This window comes from Dysidea avara, chromosome 1 (genome assembly GCF_963678975.1).
Source record: "Dysidea avara chromosome 1, odDysAvar1.4, whole genome shotgun sequence".
Taxonomy (NCBI): domain Eukaryota; kingdom Metazoa; phylum Porifera; class Demospongiae; order Dictyoceratida; family Dysideidae; genus Dysidea; species Dysidea avara.
The window spans coordinates 21,144,629-21,163,133 of NC_089272.1; the positions used below are offsets into that span (position 1 = coordinate 21,144,629).

Sequence of the window (18,505 nt, forward strand, 5' to 3'; positions counted from 1 at the left end):
AGTTTAGCTGCACCGTGATGAATCCTCGAAAATATTCGAAGACTGAACTAAACACTGAGCTGTATGTACAGGGAACAGTGTTCCTTCAATTGAAGAATGCTCAAAGATAGGGTAACATGGCGACGCAGTGAAAATTTGAAGCGATACTCTGCCTTTGGTTCAGTGTTTATTGGTTTCTCCGATGCTCTCCCCCAGAGTTATCTTCGAGGTTAACAGCCACACTTCTTTACGCAACAGAGCGATGCTCTTCGTGGTGAACTTGAACATCGAGTTGAACGCACGCCCTTGTGTCTGGGATAACCTTTGTGGTTAAATGCGAAAATATACTAGCCAGTCTGTACGTTACGCGGAAAAGAAGCCGCTTAACTTCTGCGCAATCATCTATTACAGGACTATACGGTGTTAGACACTCTCCTCTCTTATTATTAACTCTTGTATATATATATCTAATCCAAAACAGCCAAGCTGTAAAAAAGTGTGCGGCCCTCAAAAAGGCTATGGTGAAAAAAGATGTGAAATCCAAGGTGGTGGCCAAGGAATGGCTGTGATGGTAGGTTAATGGTAAAAAGTTTAATAACGACAATTTTTGTGCCGCTTGGTCTTGGCACAAAATTCACCTGAATTGTCGTTATTAAAATTTATACCATTAACCTACCATCACAGCCATTTCTTGGCCACCACCTTGGATTTCACATCTTTTTTCACCATAGCCTTTTTGAGGTCCGCACACTTTTTTTACAGCTTGGCTGTTTTGGGTTAGATTTCACTTCTTTTTGTATTTGTATACCCCAAAGCCGGCCAGCTTTGGGGCTATTTAAACCTTTTTTTTCTACAGGAAGAAGAAAAGATGAAGCAGATGAATACTTTAAATATTTCTGATTTTATCAATAAAATTAATGTACAAATTATATATATATATATATATATATAATACATATATTTATTACAGAACTCTACATGGTGGTTTCTTTGTAACTGAACACTCTACAACGTGACTTCTTCTAGCTGCTCTCTCTACAGGGTGAATTGTTTGTAGCTGAACGATCTACAAGGTAACTTCTTCTAGCTGATCTCTCTACAGGGTGATTTGTTTGTAGCTGAATTCTTTACAGGGTGATTTGTTTGCAGCTGAACTCTCTACATGGTGGTTTCTTTGTAGCTGAACTCTCTACAAGGTGACTTCTTCTAGCTGATCTTTATACAGGGTGATTTGTTTGTAACTGAACTATCTACAAGGTAACTTCTTCTAGCTGATCTCTCTACAGGGTGATTTGTTTGTAGCTGAATTCTGAATAGGTGATTTGTTTGCAGCTGAGCTCTTTACAGAATGGTTTCTTTGTAGCTGAATTTTCTACAAGGTAACTTCTTCTAGCTGATGTCTCTACAGTGTCACTAGTTTGTAGCTGAGTTCTCTACATGGTGGTTACTTTGTAACTGAACTCTCTACAAGGTAACTTCTTCTAGCTGATCTTTCTACAGGGTGATTTGTTTGTAGCTGAACCATCTACAAGAAAACTTCTTCTAACTGATCTCTGAACAGGGTGAATTGTTTGTAGCTGAACTCTGCAAGAAAACTTCTTCTAACTGATCTCTGAACAGGGTGAATTGTTTATAGCTGAACTCTCTGCAAGGTGACTTCTACTAGCTGATGTCTCTACAAGGTCACTAGTTTGTAGCTGAACTCTCTACATGGTGGTTTCTTTGTAACTGAACTCTCTACAAGGTGACTTCTTCTAGCTGATCTTTCTACAGGGTGATTAGTTTGTAGCTGGATTTTTTACAGGGTGATTTGTTTGCAGCTGAACTCTCTACATGGTGATTTCTTTGTAGCTGAACTTATCTACAAGGTGACTTCTTCTAGCTGATCTTTCTCCAGGTTTGTTTGTAGCTTAACTATCTACAAGGTAACTTCTTCTAGCTGATCTCTCTACAGGGTGATTTGTTTGTAGCTGAACTATCTACAAGGTGACTTCTTCTAGCTGATCTCTCTACAGGGTGATTTGTTTGTAGCTGAATTCTGTATAGGTGATTTGTTTGCAGCTGAGCTCTTTACAGAATGGTTTCTTTGTAGCTGAACTCTCTACAAGGTGACTTCTTCTAACTGATCTTTCTACAGGGCAATTTGTTTGTGGCTGAATTTTCTACAGGGTGATTTGTTTGCAACTGAACTCTCTACATGGTGGTTTCTTTGTAACTGAACTCTCTACAAGGTGACTTCTTCTAGCTGATCTTTCTACAGAGTGATTTGCTTGTAGCTAAACTCTCTACAAGGAAACTTCTTCTAACTGAACTCTGTACAGGGTGAATTGTTTGTAGCTGAACTATCTACAAGGTAATTTCTTCTAGCTGATCTCTCTACAGGGTGATTTGTTTGTAGCTGAATTCTGTACAGGTGATTTGTTTGCAGCTGGGCTCTTTACAGAATGGTTTCTTTGTAGCTGAACTCTCTACAGGGTGATTTGTTTGTAGCTGAACTATCTACAAGGTAACTTCTTCTAGCTGATCTCTCTACAGGGTCATTTGTTTGTAGCTGAATTCTGTATAGGTGATTTGTTTGCAGCTGGGCTCTTTACAGAATGGTTTCCTTGTAGCTGATTTTTCTGCAAGATACCTCTTCTAGCTGATGTCTCTACAGGGTCACTAGTTTGAAGCTGAATTCTCTACATGGTGGTTTCTTTGTAACTGAACTCTCTACAAGGTTACTTCTTCTAGCTGATCTTTCTACAGGGTGATTTGTTTGTAGCTGAACTCTCTACAAGGTGACTTCTTCTAGCTGATCTTTCTACAGGGTGATTAGTTTGTAGCTGAATTTTTTACAGAGTGATTTGTTTGCAGCTGAACTCTCTACATGGTGGTTTCTTTGTAGCTGAACGCTCTACAAGGTGACTTCTTCCAGCTGATCTTTCTACAGGTTTGTTTGTAGCTTAACTATCTACAAGGTAACTTCTAGCTGATCTCTCTACAGGATGATTTGTTTATAGCTGAACTATCTACAAGGTAACTTCTTCTAGCTGATCTCTCTACAGGGTCATTTGTTTGTAGCTGAATTCTGTATAGGTGATTTGTTTGCAACTGAGCTCTTTACAGAATGGTTTCTAATTAGCTGAATTTTCTACAAGGTAACTTCTTCTAGCTGATGTCTCTACAGGGTCACTAGTTTGTAGCTGAATTCTCTACATGGTGGTTTCTTTGTAACTGAACTCTCTACAAGGTTACTTCTTCTAGCTGATCTTTCTACAGGATGATTTGTTTGTAGCTGAGGAAACGTCTTCTAGCTGATCTCTCTACAGGGAGATTTGTTTGTATCTGAATTCTACAAGGTGATTTCTTCTAGCTGAACTATCTCTTTCCGTAGTTGAACTCCCTACAAGGTAACTTCTTCTAGCTGATCTTTCTACAGGGTGAATATTTCTAGCTGATCTCTCTACAGGGTGACTTGTTTCTAGCTCATCTCTATACAGGCTACTTGTTTCTAGCTGATCTTTTGAATTCTCTTCAGGGTGACTGCTCTATTAGGGTGACTGCTCTATTAGAGTATGTTGATCTTGCACTTGCTACACCAAGCTGGATTTCGTGTTATAACTCTGTGGCTTTAAGTCTGATTCTTCTATACCATTGAAGAGCCTTTCTAAGATAATTACTCCATCTGTACAGTGATTTTCAAAGCATTACCCCAAGCGGTTTTTCTGGTAGGTGTGACAAGTAGTCGTTTTTTTTATTAGCTAATCTCGATTGTGTAATTGTTACACACTGTTGGTTTTTTCGTTGTATCTTCCTGGTTTTTAGCTTGATTTCTTTCAAACCACAAAAGGTTTGAGGTTCAATAGTTAACCTATTCAACCACCGATTTTCAGCTTCTTCCCATACGCGGTTTACCCTGTAGGCTTGACAACATATTGGTGTTATTTTTCGTGAATAATCGCTCATAATTCTTTGCCTGTTTATCGTATTCTAGCCAAAGTGGTACTGTGATGTGCCTTTATCCCCCCCCCCCCCCCCTTCTGTGTGCCAAATTTCAAGGCAATCGGATATGGCGTTCGCGTTTTATATCAGTTTTTGTAAGTGTGCGACAAGAGGAAGAAAAATAAGAAGAAGAAGAGGAAGGAGAAGAAAAAAACGAAGGAACTAAGCCATATTTTGAAGTCGCATATCTCGGGAACACTTGAAGCGATTTCGCTCAAATTTGGAATGTGGAGTGCTGAAGTTGGAGGGCATGTCCACAGCAAAAATCGTCATGTTTCATCAAGGCAGCACAGAGCTACGGAGGTGCGTAAATTGCGTTTTCTTTCTTCCTGTAATATACTCATGGGTGTAGCATGCCAGCTTCTTGGGCTGCACGACACACTACCATGTGTCTTGATATTTAACATACATATATTATGAATTCTTGGTCAAATTACATTTTGTGTAAAAATCACTGTGCAGAGATATGTATGTGTCCTTTACAGCATAACTGCTCGATCAACAAGTACTGCTGATGTCACTACACATTCACCAGGTCTAAGCAAGTTAGAAACTCAAAATTCTGAGAGACAACATGGTGAAAAGTACATTTCTATTTGACAATTTCCATAAAATGTACAAATAATAACAGTTGCCCTTGCATAAATAATGTATAGGAAACCATGAACTCAGAAATGCCGTATTTCATGACCAATATATGCTACATATCATTTTGAAATTTGTAGAGGTTACCTTAGACTTTCATACCTATAAATGTGACTGGATCTAGGAAAACCGGTCTTATCGCCCATAACAGTAAGTGTGATTTTTTTAACACTAACACAAAGCTTATGAATGAACTATTAAATTTTACTGTTGCAGTCAACCAGAGTTAAATGGTCTGCTTTTGCTAGTTGCTTTTTTTCAAGCTCACTTGCAAGCCATATTGGCAGTCTGTGACCTTGATAGAGCCCTGGCCAATGGCTGTGTGTGGCTTTACAGCTCTGTGGTGCTGGACAATGACCTGTGCTATCATTTTAGCCTGTTTAGAGCTCTAACTTGGCTTAATTCATTTTCTATACATTCTTCTTTAAATTTTAAACAGTTTTTTTTTAACCTGCCTTCCAGGCACCCACCTCCCACTCTGCCTGATACAGCCATCCTTGGTTTAAAAATTATCTAAAGTGGCCGGAAACTTAGCTGTTGACTACTTGTTCAATAGATGATCTGATAGGTAATAAATTGTTGTAAAACTTGTGGTACACATAGCTGTAACCATTGGCAAGCTGCAACACTCTGAGCAATTAAAACCGGCTTTTCTTGATACTTACAAATGGTTGATAAGACCGGTTTTCATAGTGACAGTCACAAATAATGTTAAAATTCACTCAGCTGTTATTATTTTTGCATTTTTATTGAAATTGTAATGTAAAATGTAGGTATGATGCATGTATGTAGACAGTGTAATATGCTAGTGAATGTACAGTAGCAGTCCCACTGAAAAATATATATACAGTAATAAAATGGTACAAAACACAAGGTGATTTACTTAAGTAGCTTATAAGCAACTCTACTTGTGGTGTGAGTTTCATGTGTATACATACTATAGCCGATTGAGAAATCACTCCCCTACTCAAAAGCTTCTGAACCAAGATTTCTACTCATTAAAATAAAAACAGGGAATATTTTCTTAATAGATCACATATGTTATATTTCTTATATGTATGTCTTGCAGTGAAACTGCTTGCTCACCAGATACTTCTGAACATTCACCAAAATTATTAGAGGCTAATATTCATGCTGAGACAAAAGAAACTCAAAATGAAGAAGTTCAGCAGGAGAAAAGGTATGTGCAATAATGAAGTGTTTGTTTTGATCTTTAGCATAATAAATATACTGTAGTGTATACAGTACTACTGTTGTAAGTAGGTCAGTACCGTGTTGACCCACTAACCTGAATTTGTAATCCAGATATACCCAGATCTTTTTTATAAATTAAACAGAGGCGTGTGTCAAAAAAATCCCCATGTTTAAAGCTCCACTAGTTAGCCCTGAGTTTACAGGTCATTACACTTCAGGAAGGACCAGGAATCAGTAGCTATCAAAATACACAATATCAACAATCAATAACTTGTTGTGGCAAGATGTGAGTCTATACTGCAGCAACCCACTATTCCCATAAGTTGCGCTTGACTTCAGACTAGTTGCTGACAAGATGTCATGATTTTTGTATTTTATCACTGTCTATTCTAACCTCCTGAAGTGTTTAGTGGCACTTATACATAGAATTTTTTTTTGCTAGAATATCTTTTATTGAGATTGTATATAGCCTATCATGGTCTACATTTGTCAAAAATAGTTGAAATGTTTTTTTACACCTATAAATTAACTGAAAGCTACAGTGACTATAGTTTCTGGCTGCTCCGTCAAGGCATGCTTTCAAAGAATTTAAGACTCTACATTATAATCACTCCCTCCCTTCACATGATCAACTTCCTCCACTGCTAAGTTCATCATATAACATATAACAATTTGTGTTGCTCAATTTCTGTAATTTACATATGCAACTGTCTCAGCAATAACCTGCCTAGTTTGCACAGCTCCTGAATTTCTTATAATTTCTCGGCATTATCTATGGTGTCCAAGGAATAGGTTATACCAAAATTTCAGCCTATTATGAAGCATGGTTTTGGAATTATAACACTAGACAGTGGGAAAAGCAAAGAAATTAATTTGTCCAGTAGCTATACTGAAACAAACTACAGGTGCTTAAATTTGCAGCTGTAACTTCCATGTGCATTGTTGGAATTTGACTTAAAATGCTTTCCATGAATTGGCAAATAAGTCAATGTTTATCCTGTAGTTACTTGTACTAACACATTTAAAAGGTCCACTGAAATGGTTAAAATATGTTTTGGCTATTATCAATCCTTGCTATTAGTGGGATAGGTTGGTGCATGTGATTTAGTCAGATATGGTTTATTTAGGAGATATAATATATTTTAGTGTATTGTGGTTAGTCAATTATATTGTATCATACTGCATCTGAAATATAGAGCAGCATACAATCCTAACAAAAGGGCACGGACCCGTGTCTCTACAGATAGTAAAACATACGTATTCCAAAGTGGTGGGTGTGGCTTTACATAAGTTTCTCGAGTATGTATGTATGTATGCATGTTCAACTAAAATACAATCGAGCTTGTTACTTTATGATCACCTGTGATATCTCATCCGGGTTAGACTCAGACATTCCAGCAGATGAGACCCACTTGATCCAGGACCCAAATGACCCAATGACCTGACCGTAACTGGAAACAAATCAAAGCTAGCAATTTACAGTTTTTGTGTATTACATGTGTACATCAAAATAGTATCAGAATTTTGCTAATTATATCACACATGTATATACTGCACAAAGTGAAGCAAATGAGAAGAAAATTAACAGTACTTTGATTTTGATCATCGGGTTATTCTACAACTGATTGTCATAATAAAAGTATTTTCACTGTGGTACACAAAATTGCATTACTTGGGCCCATAAAGTTGAACTGTGAAAAATCCAGCTTAGTCATTAGTTGAATGCAAGAAAAAAAACTTAGTTAATGTAAAGCTCCATAGAAAGTTGTCATAATTGTTTTGGGTCACTAATACTGCTAAGTTATTGAGAACAGTATATAGAATGCCGAATTATCATACAATCTGGTAGTACTGTAATAGTAGAATTCATGAATTTTCTAGCTAAAGCTATCACCAGCCTCATTTTTTATTCATGACAACTTGCCAATATTGGTTGGATATAATAAATTCCAAAAATGCCTGCATATGGATCCCAAACCCTTCCAATAAATTGCTGATGGATTTTAACAATTTTATGTTTAACTGAATTATCTGCTGACTGACTAACCAACTTACTGATCCCTCCACCCAACTATGGTTAACACTATGGCCCTGATTTCTTGCTGTTTGATGTTGCTTTGACCCAAGACATGCTTTTTTCAGCTACGTTGTATGCATCATGGACTTACCGTTGTCCTCCTCTGTGTCCCACTTTTTTCTCCTCTACCGTATACTGTAGGTGTTGATTCATGGTTATGCATAATTACTTCAGTGGAGCTCGCTATATCATGAAAATCATCCATAATAGACGGTATGCACACTCTATTACTCGAACGAAAAATAATCAATTAAGCGTAGACGGCGCAAAACTCGACGGTAACTTAAAAGCGGAAGTCCCATACAAAAGTATGGGAAGCAAATGCGGCTCGAGCAATAACTCACCACTCGAGCTAAGGACAGGCCATCTCGCTTGCCATACACTTCTTTTTTTGTTCGAGTAATAGAGTGTGCATATCGTCTATTTTCATAGTGGCTGGAATGATTGTAGAGGTGCTTAGTCGCAAATTCCATTGTGATCGAATCAATTGCAAAACCACTTCTCTTCATTTGTAATGCTGTATATACAACTGGCAGAACAAAGCTAGAAATGAAGCAAAATGGCTGCAGCGGTTTCCAGCAGTAATCAATGGTTGGTTCATGCATCAGGTTATTAATTAATTTTTATAAATATAGCTATGTCTGGCTGGCACCATCTCTTTCTGGAATATGTTGGTTATATATTATGTTGTGAAATAAGTAAACAAACAAGTGTAAGGAAAAGTACAACTTTTATATTTGAGTAGGGATCATAGAATGTACAATAATTTGATTGTCAGCCATGTTAACGAACCACGATATGTCAAGATATCACGATCTAATCAAAAACAGCCAAGCTGTAAAAAAAGGAGTGCGGCCCTTGAAAAGGCTATGGTGAAAAAAGATGTGAAATCCAAGGTGGCGGCCAAGAAATGGCTGTGACGGTAGGTTAATGGTAAAAATTTTAATAACGACAATTCAGGTGAATTTGGTGCCGCTTGGTCAATTGGCACAAAATTCACTTGAATTGTCGTTATTAAAATTTTTACCATTAACCTACCTTCACAGCCATTTCTTGGCCGTCACCTTGGATTTCACATCTTTTTTCACCATAGCCTTTTCAAGGGTCGCACTCCTTTTTTTACAGCTTGGCTGTTTTTGATTAGATTTCACTTCTTTTTGTATTTGTATACCCCAAAGCCGGCCTATGGCCAGCTTTGGGGCTTTTTAACCTATATATTTTTCTTTACCACAGGAAAAAGGAAAAGATGAAGCAGATTTTATAAATACTTTAACTCATTCTGATTTTATCAGTAAATGTACAAATTATATATATAATGCATATATCAAGAGTTCATAATATAAAAAGAGAGCATATATTTATTACATGTCAATTAATCCCCACAGGATAATTTACAGCTGATCTCTCTACTGGGTGACTTGAAATGTAGCTGAACTCACTACAGGGTGATCTGCTTGTACGTAGATGAACTCTTTACAGGATTCTCTCTACAGGGTGACTTCACTCTAGCTGAACTCTCTGCAGGGTTATCTGTTTGTAGTTGAATTCTCTACAGGGTGATTTGTTTGCAGCTGATGAACTCTCTACAAGGTAACTTCTTCTAGCTGATCTGTCTACAGGGTGACTTGTTTCTAGTTGGTCTCTCTACAGGGCGATTTGTTTGTAGCTGAATTCTCTACAGGGTGATGTGTTTGCAGCTGAACTCTCTAAAATGTGACTTCTTCTAGCTGAACTCTCTACAGGGTGATCTTTTCATAGCTGAACTCTCTACAGGATGATTTGTTTGCAGCTGAACTCTCTACATGATGATTTCATTATAGCTGAACTCTCTACAGGGTGATTTGTTTGTAGCTGAAATCCCTACAAGGTAACTTCTTCTAGCTGATCTTTCTACAGGGCGATTTGTTTGTAGCTGAGTTCTCTACAGGATGTTTGTTTGCAGCTGAATTCTCTACATGGTGGTTTCTTTATAGCTGAACTCTCTACAAGGTGACTTCTTCTAGCTGATCTCTCTACAGGGTGATTTGTTTGTAGCTGAACTCTCTACAGGTGATTTATTTGTAGCTGAACTCTCTACAAGGTGATACTTCTAGGTGATCTCTCTACAGGATGACTTGTTTCTAACTGAACTCTCAACAGGGTGATCTGTTCATAGCTGAACTTTCTACTGGGTGATTTGTTTGCAGCTGAACTCTCTACATGGTGGTTTCTTTGTAGCTGAACTCTCTACAAGGTAATTTCTTCTAGCTGAACTCTCTACAAGGTGACTTGTTTTCTAGCTGATCTCTCTACAGGGTGACTTGTTTCTAACTGAACTCTCAACAGGGTGATCTGTTCATAGCTGAACTTTCTACTGGGTGATTTGTTTGCAGCTGAACTCTCTACATGGTGGTTTCTTTGTAGCTGAACTCTCTACAAGGTAATTTCTTCTAGCTGAACTCTCTACAGGGTGACTTGTTTCTAGCTGATCTCTCTGCAGGGTGATCTGTTCATAGCTGAACTTTCTACAGGGTGATTTGTTTGCAGCTGAACTCTCTACATGGTAGTTTCTTTGTAGCTGAATTCTCTACAATGTGACTTCTTCTAGCTGAACTCTCTACAAGGTGACTTGTTTTCTAGCTGATCTCTCTACAGGGTGACTTGTTTCTAGCTGAACTCTCTACAGGTGATTTGTTTGTAGCTGAACTCTCTACATGATGGTTTTGTTGTAGCTGAACTCTCTACAAGGTAACTTCTTCTAGCTGATCTTTTTACAGGGCATATTTGTTTGTAGCTGAGTTCTCTACAGGGTGATTTGTTTGCAGCTGAACTCTCTACATGGGAGTTTCATTGTAACTGAACTCTCTACAATGTGACTTCTTCTAGCTGAACTCTCTACAGGGTGACTTGTTTCTAGCTGAACTCTCTACAGGTGATTTGTTTGTAGCTGAACTCTCTACATGATGGTTTTGTTGTAGCTGAACTCTCTACAAGGTAACTTCTTCTAGCTGATCTTTTTACAGGGCATATTTGTTTGTAGCTGAGTTCTCTACAGGGTGATTTGTTTGCAGCTGAACTCTCTACATGGGAGTTTCATTGTAACTGAACTCTCTACAATGTGACTTCTTCTAGCTGAACTCTCTACAGGGTGACTTGTTTCTAGCTGATCTCTCTACAGGTGATTTGTTTGCAGCTGAACTCTGGTTTCTTTGTAGCTGAACTCTCTACAAGGTAACTTCTTCTAGCTGATCTTTCTACAGGGTGATTTGTTTGTAGCTGAATTCTCTACAGGGTGATTTATTTGCAGCTGAACTCTCTACAAGGTGACATCTTCTAGCTGAACTCTCTACAGAGTGATTGATTTTTTTTGCAGCTGAACTCTCTACGTGGTGGTAGCTTTGTAACTGAACTCTCTAAAAGGTGACTTATTCTAGCTGAACTATCTACAGGGTGATCTTTTCATAGCTGAACTCTCTACAGGATGATTTGTTTGCAGCTGAACTCTCTACATGATGATTTCATTGTAGCTGAACTCTCTACAGGGTGATTTGTTTGTAGCTGAACTCCCTACAAGGTAACTTCCTCTAGCTGATCTATCTACAGGGCGATTTGTTTGTAGCTGAGTTCTCTACAGGGTGTTTGTTTGCAGCTGAACTCTCTACATGGTAGTTTCTTTGTAGCTGAACTCTCTACAATGTGACTTCTTCTAGCTGAACTCTCTACAGGGTGACTTGTTTCTAGCTGATCTCTCTACAGGTGATTTGTTTGCAGCTGAACTCTGGTTTCTTTGTAGCTGAACTCTCTACAAGGTAATTTCTTCTAGCTGAACTCTCTACAGGGTGACTTGTTTCTATCTGATCTCTCTGCAGGGTAATCTGTTCCTAGCTGAACTTTCTACAGGGTGATTTGTTTGCAGCTGAACTCTCTACATGGTAGTTTCTTTGTAGCTGAATTCTCTACAATGTGACTTCTTCTAGCTGAACTCTCTACAAGGTGACTTGTTTTCTAGCTGATCTCTCTACAGGGTGACTTGTTTCTAGCTGAACTCTCTACAGGTGATTTTTTTGTAGCTGAACTCTCTACATGATGGTTTTGTTGTAGCTGAACTCTCTTCAAGGTAACTTCTTCTAGCTGATCTTTTTACAGGGCATATTTGTTTGTAGCTGAGTTCTCTACAGGGTGATTTGTTTGCAGCTGAACTCTCTACGTGGGAGTTTCATTGTAACTGAACTCTCTACAATGTGACTTCTTCTAGCTGAACTCTCTACAGGGTGACTTGTTTCTAGCTGAACTCTCTACAGGGGATTTGTTTGCAGCTGAACTCTCTACAAGGTAACTTTTTCTAGCTGATCTTTCTACAGGGTGATTTGTTTGTAGCTGAATTCTCTACAGGGTGACTTGTTTCTTGCTGATCTCTGTACAGGGTGACTTGTTCCTGCTGAACTCTCTACAGGTGATTTGTTTGCAGCTGAACTCTCTTACATGGTGGTTTCTTTGTAGCTGAACTCTCTGCAAGTTTACTTCTTCTAGCTGATCTCTCTACAACGTGACTTGTTTCTAACTGAACTCTCTACAGTGTGATCTGTTCATAGCGGAACTTTCTACTGGGTGATTTGTTTGTAGCTGAACACTGCATGATTGCTTCTTTGTCACTGAACTCTCTACAAGGTAACTTCTTCTAGCTGATCTCTCTACAGGGCAATGTGTTTGTAGCTGAACTCTCTACAGGTGATTTGTTTGCAGCTGAACTCTCTTACATGGTGGTTTCTTTGTAGCTGAACTCTCTGCAAGGTTACTTCTTCTAGCTGATCTCTCTACAACGTGACTTGTTTCTAACTGAACTCTCTACAGTGTGATCTGTTCATAGCGGAACTTTCTACTGGTTGATTTGTTTGTAGCTGAACACTGCATGATTGCTTCTTTGTAACTGAACTCTCTACAAGGTAACTTCTTCTAGCTGATCTCTCTACAGGGCAATTTGTTTGAGCTGAACTCTCTACATGATGGTTTCTTTGTAGCTGAACTCTCTATTAGGTACCTTCTTCTAGCTATCTGACTACAGGGTGACTTGTTTGTAACTGAATTCCCTACAGAATAATTTGCAATGTAATATAATTGAATAAATTATAAATGCAGCTGAATGCTTTATTAGGGTGACTGTTCTATTAGAGTATCTCGATCTCGCATTTGCTACACGTAGTTGCCTTTCGAATCATAACTCAGTGGTTTGTAATCCGATTCTTCTGTACTACTGCAAGGACTTTCTATGATGATTATTCCAGCTACATACTGACTTTCAGCTCATTGCTCTAAGCGGTTTGCCTGATAGACACGAAAACTAATAGTTTTTTATTCATAAAAATCGATCGCGTAATTTTGACACAGGTCGGGTTTTGTGTCATATCGCCGTGGTCTTTATCCCGATTCCTTTCAAACCACAAAAAGGCACTCCTACGATGGTTGCTCCATCTACATAGCAATTTTCAACTGAGTCCTCAAAGGAGTTTACCCTGTAGGCGTGACAGACCTTCGACCTTATTTTACGCAAATAATCGGTCATAACTCCGTGAATGTTCATCGGATTCCTACCAAACTTGGTACACAGATCCGCCTTAATGAGCCCTTTAAGTGTGCCAAATTTCAGCCCAATCCGAGCACGCATTCGTGTTTTATGGCGGATTGTGTGAAGTGTGCAAAATGAAGAAGTAGAAGAAGAAGAAGAAAACGAAGAAATTAAAACGAAATTTTGTTCGCTCGTATCTCGGAAATGGCTGGAGCGATTTTCTTCAAATTTGGTGTGTAGACTCCCCTTACTGGCCGGCACCTCTCTAGCAAATTTGGTTCCAATCAGATAAGGGATCACAGAGCTACATAGGTGTGAAAATTGCATTTTCTTTCTTCCTGTTAATATACTCACGGGTGGCACGCCGGCTTCTTGGGCCGCACAACACACTACCGTGTGTCTTGATATGTGATACGGTTTGACTTTGTATCGATACAGCGATATTGTCTTAAAAAAACGATACGATGCGCGATATATCGATATATCGTTGCATCTCTAGTACATGTATACTCACTCTGCAGTAGATTATTAATCATATAGTACGGTAGAACTGTATAAGATCATGAAGAACTGGGCTTTTCCAGCCAAAAATATCACCCTAAAACCAGCCTCAATTTCCCTTCATGACAGCCTGGCAGCATTAGTTAGGCACAGCCAAGCCAAAAAATGTCTTCAGGCTGACTCCAAACCCTTCCAAAAAGTTTCTTTGAAATTTAAAAAAAATTCTATTTACAAAATTTTATGCTGACTAACTGACTAACTAACTAACTGATTCCTCCAGCCAAGTATAACTCAACAATGGACAATGCTATGGGCTTGATTTTTCACTGTTCGATGTCGCTTAATCCCAAGACGCGCCTTTCACTAACCGCAGTACCTACAGTGCACACATCACAGACTTACCTTTGTCCTCCTTTGTGTCCCATGTTCATTTTGCTGACAACAAAGGTGTCAATTCATGGTAGTGCAATATGGCTTCTCCGTGGCTGTGGTTGTAGCTATTACGTTTATCACCCATATTTTCCATAAAATAAAGAATGGTGCCAGGCATGCCATAGAAATAATTGTACGTCTGAATGTGCACCCCTGCAATCACCTGATGCAGTATACATGGGTTCATTAGTCATAACTGAATTATTAAAAATAAGCAAACAAGTGTAAGGAAAAATTAGGGATTTTAAGTTTGTTCATAAACAGTAGGGAAACAAGAGAGGTTGCCTATACCTGCAGATATACTAGTGAACATTTAATCCCTAATTCACTACTGTTTTTCTGTGATCCCTAATCAAGCTTAAAATTCTGAATTTTTCCTTATACTGTTAATAGTAATACTTCTGCATTGCCCACATTTTTAGTAGGGCTGAAACAAATACTTCCAGTACTCGGGTACTCGTAAAGGATTTTAGTACTTGGATAGTAAAATTATTACGCAAATACTGATTAAGATTATGTGATCCAATATTATCAGCTCACAGGATGCATTTGTTATCACGAAGTGATGCCATCAAGTTTGATTTGTGCAGTTTAAAAGCACCTTAATTGTCAGAAACATTAGCTTGGGTACCTTAATGCATTGTACTATATTTATTATTATTGTAACTTGAAAGGCTGTAAACTACTTATGATCAACATGTTATATGAGTATGGCTAAAACTAGCTATTATTCATCATTAATGCTAGAGAGTACTCGAATACTAAAAAGTTTCAGCCCTAGTTTTTAGTATTTAATATAATTAATCATGTTAGTTTACTTTACATCCTAGTACACTGACACAGCAAGAGAATACAAAACCAGAAAGTGAATTTAATGACAGGCCAGCAGATGCAGGACAAAAGAAGGAACATTGCAAAACGGATTTGGAAGTAGATAAAGCAATACCTGAAAGGCAAAATAAAAATGAACAGTATGAACAAGAGTATGATAGTGAGCCTAGAAATTATTCATCAAAGTCTAAAATTTCTCCACCAGTATTTGATTCGAAAGAGCAGGATCAATTACAGTATAAAACAGATAATGAAGTAGAAAAAAAGCAATTGAAAGGGAAAGAGCAACATGATAAAGTCAAAAGTCAAAAGGAACTATACCAAGAAAAAATAAATACATTTAGTAGTAAATTCCAAAAAAAGTCTCAAGAGCTTCAAGATAAGCTAAAAGCTATTCAAGAGAAATTGGAAAAATGTCAAAGGAAATTAGAGCTATGTCAACAGCTACAAGAGGACTTGGATAAATCCAAACAATCTGAAAAAGAATATTGGAGGAAATTAATAGAATGCCAGGAGGAGTTGAAAAAATGTCATGTCGCGTATGTTTACTATGTCAATAAGTGTTCATACATACATGTGAAAGCTTGTAGTCAGTGTGTGCATTGTGCATCTTAATAAGAATTTGCCAATCTATTTACTTCACAGATTGTTCAGTATACTTGTGTAGGTAGTTCCCTGTGTTTCTTTGTTTACCAATACTTCTACATACAGTACCATTTTTATGAAACAGTACAGTAGTACTGTTTTAGTAGGGTTCCCCCCTAAAGTGACGTGAGCCGCTAAAATAGCCACATCTAAAACCGTCATGGAAATATCAAATCACCTTTACAGATTAGTCTTACTCCATTACAGCATTAAAAACAAGAAAACACTTACAGGCATCTGTCCGGATATTGAATTTTTTTTAAACTTGCCATAACTCGAAAAGTCACCTGCCTGCCTGCCTGTCTGTCTGTCTGTCTGTCTGTTTACCTGCCTGCCTGACAAGGCTGGTGGCCGGCTGAAGCCCACAGTTTGGCTGGTCCAGCGTCACTTCAGGTACTTAAAGATTGAGATACTCTAATAGAGCAGTCATCGTGATACTCTAATAGAGCATTCAGCATAGATCATAGTCATGGTTCTCATTACATATCTATTTAAAAAAAACTCACATGCCATTTCAAAGCATGTATTTTCCTGGACAAGCATGTCCCCAGACCCATGAAGTTGATTATCACATAAAAGAGATAATAATATCTGACTGAAATATCACATCAGATCATAAAAAGTAGTGTGCATGACTCTGACCTCCATTGCAGTTCATGGATGGCCTGACCACTCAAAATCGCTGGGCTATGGCCCTGGGCCAAAAGAAGCAGCACATGGCCGCCATTTTACTCCACAACAACAAACTCACTGGTGGGATGTGCCTTTTATAGTTGCGACGAATGTCTGCCTTCTGCACTTTGCCATTCCTTTTATCACTAAATATTTGTCTTCTTCTGCATGCCAGGAAATCATACTGAGATGTCAATTTTTTGTATCAACACTTTCGTTGAAGGAACGTATTTAGATGCCACGAAACTATTTGAGGCGCTTAGCTAAGCTACACTTTTAAAAATGATTACCATGCCTCCTTAACTAATCAGAAACTGCCACAACAACAATCTAGCTCTATAGGAAAACAAGTCATTGTGCCATGCCCACTAGCTTGATCTGTGTATGGCTGAGTGACGAGATCGAGACACTCTAACACAGCAGTCACAGCCACACATGTACTTATTATCTATGCTCTAGCAAAAAAAGTTATCAAACTAGTACAATAAAAAATTATTAATTTAAAAATGAAGTGAGTTCCAGCAATAAAAAGCAGTGAAACAAGAAATGATGGTAGCTATGAGGGAAAATCCCTAGCTACTTGGCGTTATAGCAATGTGGGAAATTCCAAGTAGGGATTTTCCCACATTGCTACAATGCCAAATATCTAGGGATTTTCCCTATCATCTCTTGTTCATTGATTTTTATTGCTGGAACCCTACTTCATTTTTAAATTAATAAATATTTATTGCAATAGTAATATGATGTGGTCCTAGTAATTTATTAGTAATAATATGCAGTGTTCATGTGCAATTGTAAAGCAACCTTGTGTGCACACTGTACAGTACGTATATAGTGTATTTGTTTACATTTTTACGTTTATAAATACATACGCAGATTAACTAGACATGAAGAAGATTCTTTCAATTATACAAATGCCTTTACCACTGCTGATGAAGGAAGTGTTATGAAATTAAAGGATGTTTACAGGCACATGCAGCACAACAACAGAACAGAAGCTGGACGTGCTCACAGAAAGCTATATCGTGAAGCTCCATTACAACTAGCTGATCATGGGATGGTAAATTACATTTCTGTAATCCCATCTGCAGATATAGACACCATATACCATTAATTTCACCTTAGTTTTAAACGTTGAAAGATTTTGAAATAGAAACTTTGATCAGAAACCATAAGTATGCTGGTAGGCACTGTACAGATTGTAAAATAGTAATTCTGATTTTGGTATTTACTGACTGACTTCAACTTTTAGTTTGCAATCATCAATTGTGATCGGATTTGGTATAACCCAGCTTCCACATACTCAAAATCAAACTTATGTTTTTACCAGAAATGGATTGTTGGTCTAATCCACTATCGTAGTCCATTCTGTATTATCTTCAGAGCTGGTAAGTCTAGTTTCTGCAGCAACTTTTTCCTGACCCTGTCAACACCATGAGTGGAAGATTGGCACCATTCAATGGCCATGGCTTTGTTGGAATGATGTATTGTGAGTTAGGACATCTCAGAGAGCTTGCCAATAGTGTTCTCGTTTAATTTGGGTGCATGAAGGGGCCATGGAGGGAAGTTGCCATGTCTCCTAACAAAGCTTTGTGTGGATTTTGTCAAATCCAGTCACAATTTCTAACTGTATTAATACAAGGAAAAATTAGGAACTCATAATTAGGACCGGTGAACCATCAAAAGATAGACAGACTAACCTGGACATGCGTAACTGTAATTACTTTTGCGTCTCAATGTATAAAGTGGCCATTTCACTTTGTTTTCAGGTATGTTCAATGCATTACATCACAGTATAAAAAGGAAACAGTAGGAGAAGCGCTTCTGCGATCAATCCAGTTAACACGGAAAATATGGATGATTCCTGGTAAACATAGTAATCAGCCATAAGGAATCCATTTTATGCTACTGCGAAATGGCATCTTTAGCTGCCAGCATCTTTAGCTGCCAGCAGAAAGAAACAGGACACAATGGAGAAGAAAGGTAAGTTCATGATGCATGCA

General features: G+C 38.1%; 1 protein-coding gene across 1 annotated transcript in view; it reads left to right on the forward strand.

Annotated features, from left to right (window-relative positions):
* The window catches only part of LOC136258997 (uncharacterized), an 81,070-nt gene that overhangs the window by 24,073 nt on the left and 38,492 nt on the right, over positions 1-18,505 (forward strand). Inside the window, exons 4-7 of the mRNA XM_066052405.1 lie at positions 4,449-4,547; positions 5,678-5,788; positions 15,185-15,724; positions 17,379-17,562. Coding sequence (XP_065908477.1) covers positions 4,449-4,547; positions 5,678-5,788; positions 15,185-15,724; positions 17,379-17,562 — 934 coding nt within the window. The remainder of the gene's footprint in view (positions 1-4,448; positions 4,548-5,677; positions 5,789-15,184; positions 15,725-17,378; positions 17,563-18,505) is intronic.